Source organism: Atta colombica, unplaced genomic scaffold (assembly GCF_001594045.1).
Source record: "Atta colombica isolate Treedump-2 unplaced genomic scaffold, Acol1.0 scaffold294, whole genome shotgun sequence".
In the NCBI taxonomy this organism is placed as follows: domain Eukaryota; kingdom Metazoa; phylum Arthropoda; class Insecta; order Hymenoptera; family Formicidae; genus Atta; species Atta colombica.
The window spans coordinates 14,553-25,149 of NW_017259397.1; the positions used below are offsets into that span (position 1 = coordinate 14,553).

At 33.9% G+C, this 10,597-nt stretch overlaps 2 protein-coding genes across 6 annotated transcripts in view; both read left to right on the top strand.

Annotated features, from left to right (window-relative positions):
* Positions 1-4,116: 4,116 nt before the first annotated feature.
* On the top strand, positions 4,117-6,259 carry LOC108690085 (actin-related protein 2/3 complex subunit 1A). The gene is made up of 6 exons (XM_018197195.1): positions 4,117-4,609; positions 4,723-4,983; positions 5,064-5,354; positions 5,495-5,673; positions 5,774-6,043; positions 6,121-6,259. The coding sequence occupies exons 1-6, from the start codon at positions 4,543-4,545 to the stop codon at positions 6,157-6,159; spliced, it is 1,107 nt and encodes a 368-aa protein (XP_018052684.1). The 5' UTR covers positions 4,117-4,542; the 3' UTR covers positions 6,160-6,259.
* A 770-nt stretch (positions 6,260-7,029) lies between these two features.
* Positions 7,030-10,597, top strand: part of LOC108690081 (F-box/LRR-repeat protein 16) — a 10,140-nt gene continuing 6,572 nt past the window's right edge. Inside the window, exons 1-2 of one of the 5 annotated variants that reach the window (XM_018197188.1) lie at positions 7,030-7,128; positions 7,307-7,819. In XM_018197188.1, coding sequence (XP_018052677.1) covers positions 7,723-7,819 — 97 coding nt within the window. In that variant the 5' untranslated portion in view covers positions 7,030-7,128; positions 7,307-7,722. Of the gene's footprint in view, positions 7,129-7,150; positions 7,820-10,597 lie in introns of those variants that run through there. The other 4 variants (XM_018197187.1, XM_018197189.1, XM_018197186.1 and 1 more) reach the window with 4 other exon arrangements.

Consider the following 10,597-nt stretch of genomic DNA (forward strand, 5'->3'; position numbering starts at 1 on the left):
TTTACGTAGAAACGAAATGCAAAGAAGTAAAACTGAGCTAATTTAACGAACGGAAGATAATGAAATTTAAATCTCTGCTCGTTTTTCATCTACTGTCTAATTTTTTCTCACCGAGCGAGATAAGATTTGCTCTCTCGTGGCCGAAGACTTAAATAGCACTGATTGTGAAACAAGAGACACGTCTCAAGATCTAAACACGACAGTTGTGGCAACTTAGCCCATCAGAATTAAAATAAAGATTAACAAAAAAATAAAGATTAACACATTATCAGCCTGCAATCTACGTATTATATTCTTGAAATGTTTTTCGAATAAAACAAATATTTCCAGATATTTACCAAAATACATCATGGTTCCTGCACACATGAATAATGAGTACTTAGTATGTGAATTATACAAAAATAAAAGAAAGCTTACAATAAAAGTAAACAATAAATAAACATTCTTCGCCATTTTCTATATCTTTATCAATTTTTATATTTGTAATTTAAACATTTATATATGTGTACTTTATCAATTTTTTGTAATTTAGACATATTATATTAGGTGTGGGAAAAAGTTCGTAGCGTCCCATTAGATGACATTAAAAAAACGCCACGAATTTTTTCCCACACCTAATATATATATAATGTGTGTGTGTGTGTGTGTGTGTGTGTGTGTGTGTGTGTGTGTGTATGTATAATTAAAAAAATTATATTATTTTGAATTCAAAAAATTTGTTCTATAGATATGTATAAAGATAAAATTTGTTGTGAAAATTAACTTTAAAAATATATTTCACAAATAAAAAATTATCGCTGAAACATAGGCTTGAATTGAGAATAACCTATCGAATTGAGAATAACCTATCGTCCAAAAACAAACTTTTATAGAACAGAAACAGAAATAAAGAATTCGGCAACAAATATATATATAGTACTATTTTTATTCTTTATTATTTTTCTTGTAGATAATCGAATGCTGCAACTTATACATCCGATTTCAAAAATGAAAATTGTAACGAATGTTTTTGTATTTCCGAAATGATTGGATAAAATGCAATAAAAAATACTCTTGGAATTTCGTTTCAAAAAGGACAAAATGTACGCGCATACACATATATACCTATATACATATATGTATATATATTCTGTCGTAGCTATAGTAAAATCGATTAAGAAGACTTATACGTGAAAAAATTGGATATCAAACTTCAGTTATGTCACGCACAATTGCGAACTTTGATTCTTGCAAAACGACAAATATTCGAAAAATCTTGGAAAAATTTATTTGGCTTAAATTACCAAGTAAAATACATTTAACGTAATGTGAAAAAGAAATTTATATTTTTGATCGTTTAAATTCGAAAATATCACAATTGAAGAATATAAAAAATTCCATTTGTTTAAGTTTCTGCGTGAAAATGATTCAGCATCTAAACTGGTATTTTATAAACACTATACATTCGATTATGTATACGATGCAATTTTCTTTGGCACTATAAGCAGCAGCTGCTTGCAGTTCTATTTTTATTAATCGAGCAAGTTTGGGCTTAAATTATTCAAATTATCATATATAATAAGAGTAAAGCCTCAAACTCGACAAACAGTCGATTTCGAAAACGACTTGGCACCCTTGGAATAGTTATTTAATACGAAGTACACAAGTAGAGTGTGGTCTAACCAGTTTGTTTGTCAGACTCAGACCTGGTCAATTCTCGAGAGACTGATTTGTCAGTGGCGAAGGTGGTTTTCCGGTTTTCTCACTATGACCACATCGAAATATTGTATTCACTTTATAACGTTTGTAAAGTTGACACTATAGAGCTATTTGGGTATAATGGAAAGATGGTACTGTCTTTAAAATGGAAATAAAGATTATTGACTCTTCTTCAGAATAAGAATATTAGAATCAAAACAAGAATTAATATTGTTTTGAAAATAGAGATAAAGATTATTCATTTTCAATGACGTCCCAATCGCAAAAAAAATAAAATAAATGTCAATTCTTCGCTTAATGTTCATTTATATAATATAACTGCATTTTTATATAATTAGATTTTATATAATTTATATTTTATATAATTATATAATTTATATTATATAATTAGATAAATAAATCTCATTTTAATCTCAATAATTATTGCTCTCAGAAATATGTGAGATTTTATGTAAAAATTTTACTACTTTTGCAAGAATTAATACATTAAAATGCCATGTTTATCTATCCGCTAAAACGAGATAATAACTCCATTATATCGCATTGTATTAAATATTAAAAAATCTTTCTTGATATGTACCGCCAAGCTATAAAAGAGCTTTTATCTATGTAGTAATAGAATTTCAGTAATTCGATTAAAAGTTAATTTGAAAAAGAGTAGTAAAAAGTCGCTTTGCATAAAGTAGAATATATATATTGCTGTATACATATCATTTTAACAACTAACAAATTCAAAACTTTGAAAACTTGAAGTTGTAGAAAATGTAGCTTAATATTTTGTTGTTTATGTTACGCAATGACATAAGTATCTATTTCATTTAGTAATTAAGAAACTATTCTATTTTAAGTAAATTTAATTAAATCTTGGTATATTATGAAATTAAGTAATTTAATCTCTTTGTCTCTTCCTCTCTGCATCCAAGTATGTAATAAATTAATTATTTTAACTTGAATATTACATGTATATACAAACCCACACACACACACACACACACACACACACACACACACACACACACACACACACACACACACACAAAATATATATATATATATATATACATATATATAACGTATATATGCGAATAAATCTGATGATATAATGTTGCAATTAATAAGTTTCAATATATCTCATTTAAAAAATATTAATTAAACTATAAAAATTAAATATAATTTTTTAATTATTATAAATCGTAAAGCAAATTTTTGATACTCGATTTATATAGCGCACAATAATAGATTTCAAAAGTTTGCATGCAAATAAGAAAAGTACTATGATTATTACATAGTAATTAAGAATCGTAATTCAAAACGGCGCAGCGTTAACCACTATTGATATTTTATGACTTCACTCTCTGCACTGCGTAAAATATTTCATTACGCGGCCTTAACTTATATCAAATGCAAGGCATATCGATGGAATGACCGCGACAGATTAAACGAGGGCGTGTTTTGGCTTTGTGCTCTGCGACGTGACGTAGCGCGACACAGTAGTGATTTGCGCCGCGAAAATAAATCTGTTGCAATCGCTAAATGTATAAACACGTAACAATTGATTTATTTACATATTGATTTATTTACATATTGATTACAATTATTACATTACATTATAGGAGAAACACTCGCTCGATAAAGCTTCAGTTCTCGAAATTAAACGCTACTATACAATACTATACACATATACAATACTATACTATACACACATCAAATGTAGAGATATTGTATAAGATAAATAATCCAGGGACTTATACGCGGCCTGAATTTATCTTCATTTTATTTTGCTTTTATTTATTTCTCTCTTCCTCCAATCCCCATTTATAGCGTAATAAAGGAACATATATATACACATACACACACACACACGCGCGCGCGCGCACCATATATATATATATATATATATATATAGTTTAAAAAGTAAGAAATCATTATTTAGCGAAAGGACGTAAAGAAAAATTGTTCCACAATTTTCAATGATTGTTAACAAATTTTAAATGTTATATTCCTTACCTTTTTAAAAATCGATAAAAATATTAATTTTCAAATCACAAAGAATTCCTTATTCCAGTAACTTGTTCTTGATTTATTGTTCAAAATACATGTTGTTACAAAAATTTAATTATTTGAAAGTTTAATATTTTTTTCTTCTTTTGATAAATTTATTCGGTTCCCGACCATCGACCCACTTGTGTACTAAAAAAACAGTAGGGTTACCAACTCTACAAAATCGAATCTATTTGAACCTATTTCAGGTTTGAAACTCTCACCATTGAAGACAGGTTGGTATGGTTAGAAAGTCCAAACAAACGCCATTTTGTTTCCCTAGCCATTTTGTTTGGACGTTCGATAGAGGTCGTCGCAGAAGGAAGCGCGGCATGAGAGAAAAAAACCGGATACCGAGAACAGCGCACGTCTTCATATTTTATGGTCTTCAGTACATACGTATATTGCGTATATCCGGGAGAACATAACCTCGAAGAGAGAGAGAGAGAGAGGGAGAGAAAAAGAGAAAGGAGACAGATAACCCAGTATCTACCTACGGATGAACTGTCAATTCCGGTGTGCAGAGGGGCGTGCTTTGCGATCGTGAGGAGAGGCCGAGGAAATTCGTGTAGACTGACCAGAGTCCGCGAATTTCCGTGAGCACTGGCGACACACGATCGCTCGAACGGCAGAGTCTCATTTAATAAAATTTAATCGACGACCGCGCCCGTCGAACCCGCGTGTCCCGCGTTCATCTCGAGTTCTCTTCGAGTGTACGCTGATTCATCATCGCTGCCTTCGATAGTATTCGACGTCCCACGTAATCGTCTTGAAACATCCTCTTTTAGTAAGAGTAATCGCGAAATGACGGAGGTCCACAACTTGGGTGTCGATGCCATCAGCTGTCACGCGTGGAACAGAGATAAAACTGGTATCGTCCTTCCTAATAGATATCCCCTTCCTTTCTAATAGATTCCTCTCTAGGTAGTTACTAGTTAGATTATATTAGCGGATGCGATAATGAAGCGTTGCCCGTTGTCACAGAGGTTGCCGTATGCCCAAACAACAATGAGATCCAAGTGCACAAACGTACTTCATCCGGATGGAAGTTACTCGAGACCTTGGAGGAACATCACATGGCTGTCATGGGAATTGACTGGGCGCCAAAAACCAATCGCATAGTCACCTGTTCCGCAGACAAGAATGCCTATGTATGGACTCAGAAAGAAGACGGCAAGTGGGATCCTGCTTGGGTTCTTCTGCGAATAAATCGAGCCGCTACTTGTGTAAAATGGTCTCCTTTAGGTATACATATACCCTCTATGCACGTCCGAAAGAATTTACTCCAAATTTGTTACATCTCTGTACAAAGACTGTCATTACAGAAAATAAATTTGCCGTGGGTTCCGGAGGACGAGTTATAGCTGTTTGTTACTTTGTATCAGAGAATAATTGGTGGTTATGTAAACACATTAAGCGTCCATTGAGGTCTACGGTAACTACCGTTGATTGGCACCCCGACAATAAAGTTCTGGTCGCGGGATCGACGGACTATAAAGTCCGTGTCTTCAGTGCATTTATCAGTGATATGGAGGATGCTCCAGGTACTAGTCCTTGGGGACAGAGTAATAGTTTAGGAACATTGTTGGCTGAGTTTCCTAATACACCCAACGGAGGTAAAACCGTCATCTTTTATTCTATTACATTTTAATTATTTTTGTATTCACATTTGAAATATATGAAATATATTGTACAATAAACACATATATATTCTATCTATATTATAAAGACTTGCATTTTAATCATTGCTTTATAGGTGGCTGGATACATTCAGTAGCGTTTAGTCCATGTGGCAATAAAATCTGTTGGGTAGCGCACAATTCGTCCGTATGTGTCGCTGATGCTACTAAAGGAAATGCAGTCATGAGACTATATACAGAGCATTTACCGTTTTTAAGCTGCATTTGGATAGGTTCTAATAACATTGTTGCTGCTGTAAGCGATTCTTAAGAGATTATCTTTAAGATTATTCGATAGTAATATTTATTGTACTAATTGGTAATCCTCTCTCTATCTCTCTTCTTTTTTCTCATAGGGGCATAGCTGTATGCCAATGTTATATTCCGTAGATGACAACGGACAAATATATTTTGTTTCAAAGTTGGATAACACGCAAAAAAAGGAGATTGCCGGATTATCTGCTATGCGAAAATTCCAATCGCTAGATCGACAAGCGAGAAATGAGACGAATGATAATGCTTTGGATAGTGTGCATCAAAACACAATCAACTGCGTTCGCCGAGTATCCGATCATGAATTTAGCACAAGCAGTTTAGACGGACAACTTGTAGTTTGGGACTTGAAGGTAATTTGTATGCATATTTTAATATTATATATAAACGATATACATTTTTTTTCTAATCGATCTTTATCTTTATCAAGCTTCTAGAGAATTCCATTGCTGGTCTCAAGATAGCGTAAGCATGAAACTTTTTTTATATTGCAAAGATCAGAGATATTACATCCAATACAACGATGTATAAATGTTAAAATGAATACTATACAATTTCTCATTAATTAATTGCCTCATTACATTTCCCACATTATATCGTGATTCCTGTCCTTTTAAAAAGAAAAAAGTGTCATTTACTTATTGCAGTACGTAGGTGATAACGCAAATTCTGTAAGAAGGTAATATTGGCTATTGACGTCATCAATAGATACAAGATGTTGGAAAAGTGCGAATCAGTGGCTGTAGAATATCTATCACTCATTTACATATGGCACTTGTGTACTATTTTTTACCAACCTAATATCATAGAAAATATCAATTTTACTTGAGAGATAAATCAAATACTTAAGAGGTCTTAATGAAAAATAAAACATGTAATAAAGCCTAGAAAAATAGAAAATCGATAAATTAAATCACATTCTATTTTTACCAGAAGAATAATTATATCGCATAAAAAAAATGAAAAAAATCTTTAGCATATATCGAAAATTGAGTTTTAGCTCTTTTATATTCCGCGTTAACATGAACGTTCTTATTTCATATGAAAATTTTAAAGATACGACATTCAATTTCAAAATCTTCTATTGATTTATAAGATAAGTATAGCGATTGAAGGGCAAGTGAATCCGCCATCGGCAGGTAAGGCATAAGTAGCTGGTATACGTCGTACGTCGCACGTCGCACGTCGCACGCGCCAGGAAGGCAGCCGATAAGTGAGGGTGGGGAAGTGGCAACCGGATAAGTTGAGCAACGCCACAGTAACGCAAATATCGATTCAGTCTCGCGCAGTCTCGCGCAAACCACCCTTACGTGTGCAACAGCAGCGGTGCGCTCGAGACCTCGAGAGTTGAGTTTCGCTTTTTTTGCCCGCAATGCCATTGCTATTGCCCACCACCACGTAAATAGAGACGTACAGGAATATATCGCTGATATACGAGGTATTACGAGGCAATACGAGGTAGCTCGGCTCGGCATCATCAATGTCAGCCGTGCTGGCCGTGCATCGCCGGATATCCTGCGAATTACGTGGCGGGTTATTCCGCGCCGATCGCGATTATTGATTCTCACCGAGACTTGTGCTTTTATTTTCCTTTCTTTTTCGCTTCTTTTTCTAAGACCGAGATGGAAGGATTATGTAAGATTATCGCTATGATGCGCGCTAAGAAATAGAAAAAATAGCGTAAGTTTCACGGGCGCGCGTGCGCTCGCGCGCATGCACGTTATCATCGTCACCATCATCCCTTCGCTTCGTATGCGCACTATCATCCCCCCTGAAAGCTACTGAAAGCGCGTCGCCGCCGTCGCCGCCGCCGCCGCCGCCGGCGCGCGACGTTAAATTCTCATTCGCGCGAGAAAGACTCGGACTGTTATAGGTATCGGATCGGATCGAATATGAGGCGATCCCGTCGTCCGCAGATCGTATCGTATTACTCTTGACTACGAAGCGCGGACGCAACTAGACGCAATTGAACCCGACAACAAGTGTGGAAGGAAACAAGAGAGAAAGAGTAAGAGTGCCTCATCAAGATATCATGTCTTCGATATCGGCGCAGGGCGTCGTCGAGCGTGCCAGCGCCGAACTAACCAAACGAATCAATGGCCTGGGATTACGGACGTCAAAGCATCATGGTCGGTGTTGAAACGTTTCTTCTTCGTTCCATACATCTCTTCCCACTTGCCTTGCCTTGCCTTGCCTAGCCTTGCCTAGCCTTCCTCATATATATTGTTGATAGCGTGCATAACATGCACCTTGGCTTCGACTAATTCAATTTTTTTCTTCACGCGACACTCGCCGCTCGCGCAGGAAGAGATATCGCCCTCATCGGTTCCGGTTTATCTTCCGCTTGAACGGTGATAAAAATTTAAATATATAAAGTCGCCAATCCCGTGATTTTTCTCGCTTGTTTCGGCGCGTCTCGAATCCCCTTCGCTTCGGCTTGATCCTGTTATTATGTAATTGTGATACAGAATCGATCTCTTTGCGAATATTATGCTTGTCCCTCGTACCTTTGTCTCTTATTTTTATCTATCCCATTCGAGCGACGCGACACGTTTATTGCGTCGAGTGCAGCGATATAATAAAACTCGTAACTCTTGCTATACGCAATATTTTTTCCATTCCATTATTTAAGCGATATCGCTACGTAACTTTTGTCGTCGCAATCGTAACTGCAATGAAATCGATAGCACACGTCCTTCCTCGTGCACGCAAAAATATTAGCGGCGATACTGCAAGCTCATATATATAACGAAACGTTTTTAGAATCATATTTATTCGGCCATTTAGCTTTATGATAATCATGGCCTTCCCACTTCCTCGTGCGCGATGGAAAAATCCTATCCAAATTGTCAGATTTTAGAATCGAATAAATTTTATTCAGAGCTAAACGAATTCTGAGTCACGTTGATGTTTATCCCTGCAAAATGTATATCGTGTTATTTCGGCCGCGATTGATCGCCAATCATCACGTTTAAAAACGCGCCGTGTCTTTGTGCCGTACGCATTATTTATAAGCTTAAAGATGTATGCAAATAAAAAATATCTATGGAAAATTCTGTAGTTAGAGAGAGTAACAAAACAGCAACGAAAAGCAGTAAAAAAAAACCTTTAATCTTTATGGTACAAATGCCTGGCAATAAGATTAATTGAATCAACGATTATTGGCTACTTTAATTATTGATTCGAGAAATATGATTAAATATAGCTTCAAAATTGAATTTACGTATTTATAAATATAATTTAATTTTTTTATTTTCTATATGATACATGTATCATGCTTTGAGTCTAAAATATTCAACTGTCGGACTAAACTTGAAACATTATTTAAAATCAATCGAAAATTTGTCGAATTTATTTTATTAACTTAATATTACGAAAGCATTTGTTTTTTTAAGTGACGTTTGTTAAATAATCGGAAGATTTTATTATTTAACAAAAAAGTCGAAAAGAATTGTTTTCTTGAATAATAGAGAATTATATAAGTACGGAATGCACACTACTTGCACGCATGAATGCATGTATGTTAAAAATACGTACAAAAATCAAATGTAAAATTTTGCCATTGCATCAATCTAATTACTTGAATAATTATAATGATCTTATCGCTATTCGTACATGATAAGCCCATCGAGTACAGTTGCTAAAAATAATTTGCAAGATAAATGGCAACAGGAAATAGCGGTGTATCATGAGCCAAGTTACAGCTTGGAAGAAAAATAAGAAAACCTAAGAGTCTTAAGTAATCTAATGTAATATCAGATTTTTCACTAATGTAGAGAAAAATCTTGCATTATATTAGATTACTTAAGACTCCTGGGTATTCTCGCTTTTTTCCTCTATCTCTCTCCCCCCCCTCTCTCTCTCTCCCCCCCCCTCTCCCTCCCTCTCTCTAAAGAGAGAAAGCGAGAGTTTTAAACCTTGCTTAAAATAAAAATAACGTTAATGCCTTAGAGTTGTTTAATGTAACCTGCCATCTTATATTCTATAAATTCCACAGATCCCTTCCTTTCACGATTATGAAGTTTATAGATTTTCAATTTCTTTCAATTCAACAAACTTTCAGAATTTCGCAGATAATAAAATTCAAGATAAAATAGAGAGTATATTTTCTATATTTTCAGAAATTCTTAATTTCTGAATTTATTTGTAAAATCCAGTATACATATAAATCTTTTTTCAAATCTTGCAATATATATTGTTTTTATCCTTTCGTTCCTTTGACTTTGCCGCTCCTTAGTTTTGCAAATTTATTTTCACAAATTTTTTTAGCTCTGCAAATTCTTGAACAAATTCTATTCGTGGTTCTAAAGTTCATTTGTTTCCTTAAACTCTGAATTTTCCACTCGCTATTCCAATTACTGTTTAATCTGCAAACTTGCTGCCTTTCTACACAACATAAACTATATCAGTAAAATTACACTGAGAGTAACTCCTTATCCTTAGAAGGATAAGGGAAAGAGAGACACTATAAAAAAGATTAATTAAATCAATATTAATTGTTCTAATTAAATTTTAGTAGATAAATATAATTGTTAATGAAACATATATGAACAATATTACATTATTATATTTGTAAATTAAATAATTAACAAGACTTAATGTAACGTGTAACATGACACATGAGATCACAACAAAAATTATATTAATTTTTATACGAGATCTCACATTTTATTTTTTTTTTAATTGTACTTTTCTAGTAAAAAAGAAAATATTTTATGAATAATATCTGGGTTTTTAAATAAGAAAATCACGTTAGTTGAAAAATATACATATTTCACACTTAAAAAGGGATAATTCATAATGTTAATTTGGAACAAAATTTGGGACGCGTAAAGTAGGACGAAGAGTTAAAAATTAAAATTGAGATTGGTCACGTTATATTACATTAATATATATATATTATATAT

Excerpts from the sequence above, each read along its gene's own strand:
- LOC108690085 (XM_018197195.1), top strand. The coding sequence starts at position 4,543 with ATGACGGAGGTCCACAACTTGGGTGTCGATGCCATCAGCTGTCACGCG. Across the intron at positions 5,355-5,494 it reads TCCTAATACACCCAACGGAG|GTGGCTGGATACATTCAGTA; the intron begins GTAAAACCGTCA and ends ATTGCTTTATAG. Across the intron at positions 5,674-5,773 it reads CTAATAACATTGTTGCTGCT|GGGCATAGCTGTATGCCAAT; the intron begins GTAAGCGATTCT and ends TTTTTCTCATAG.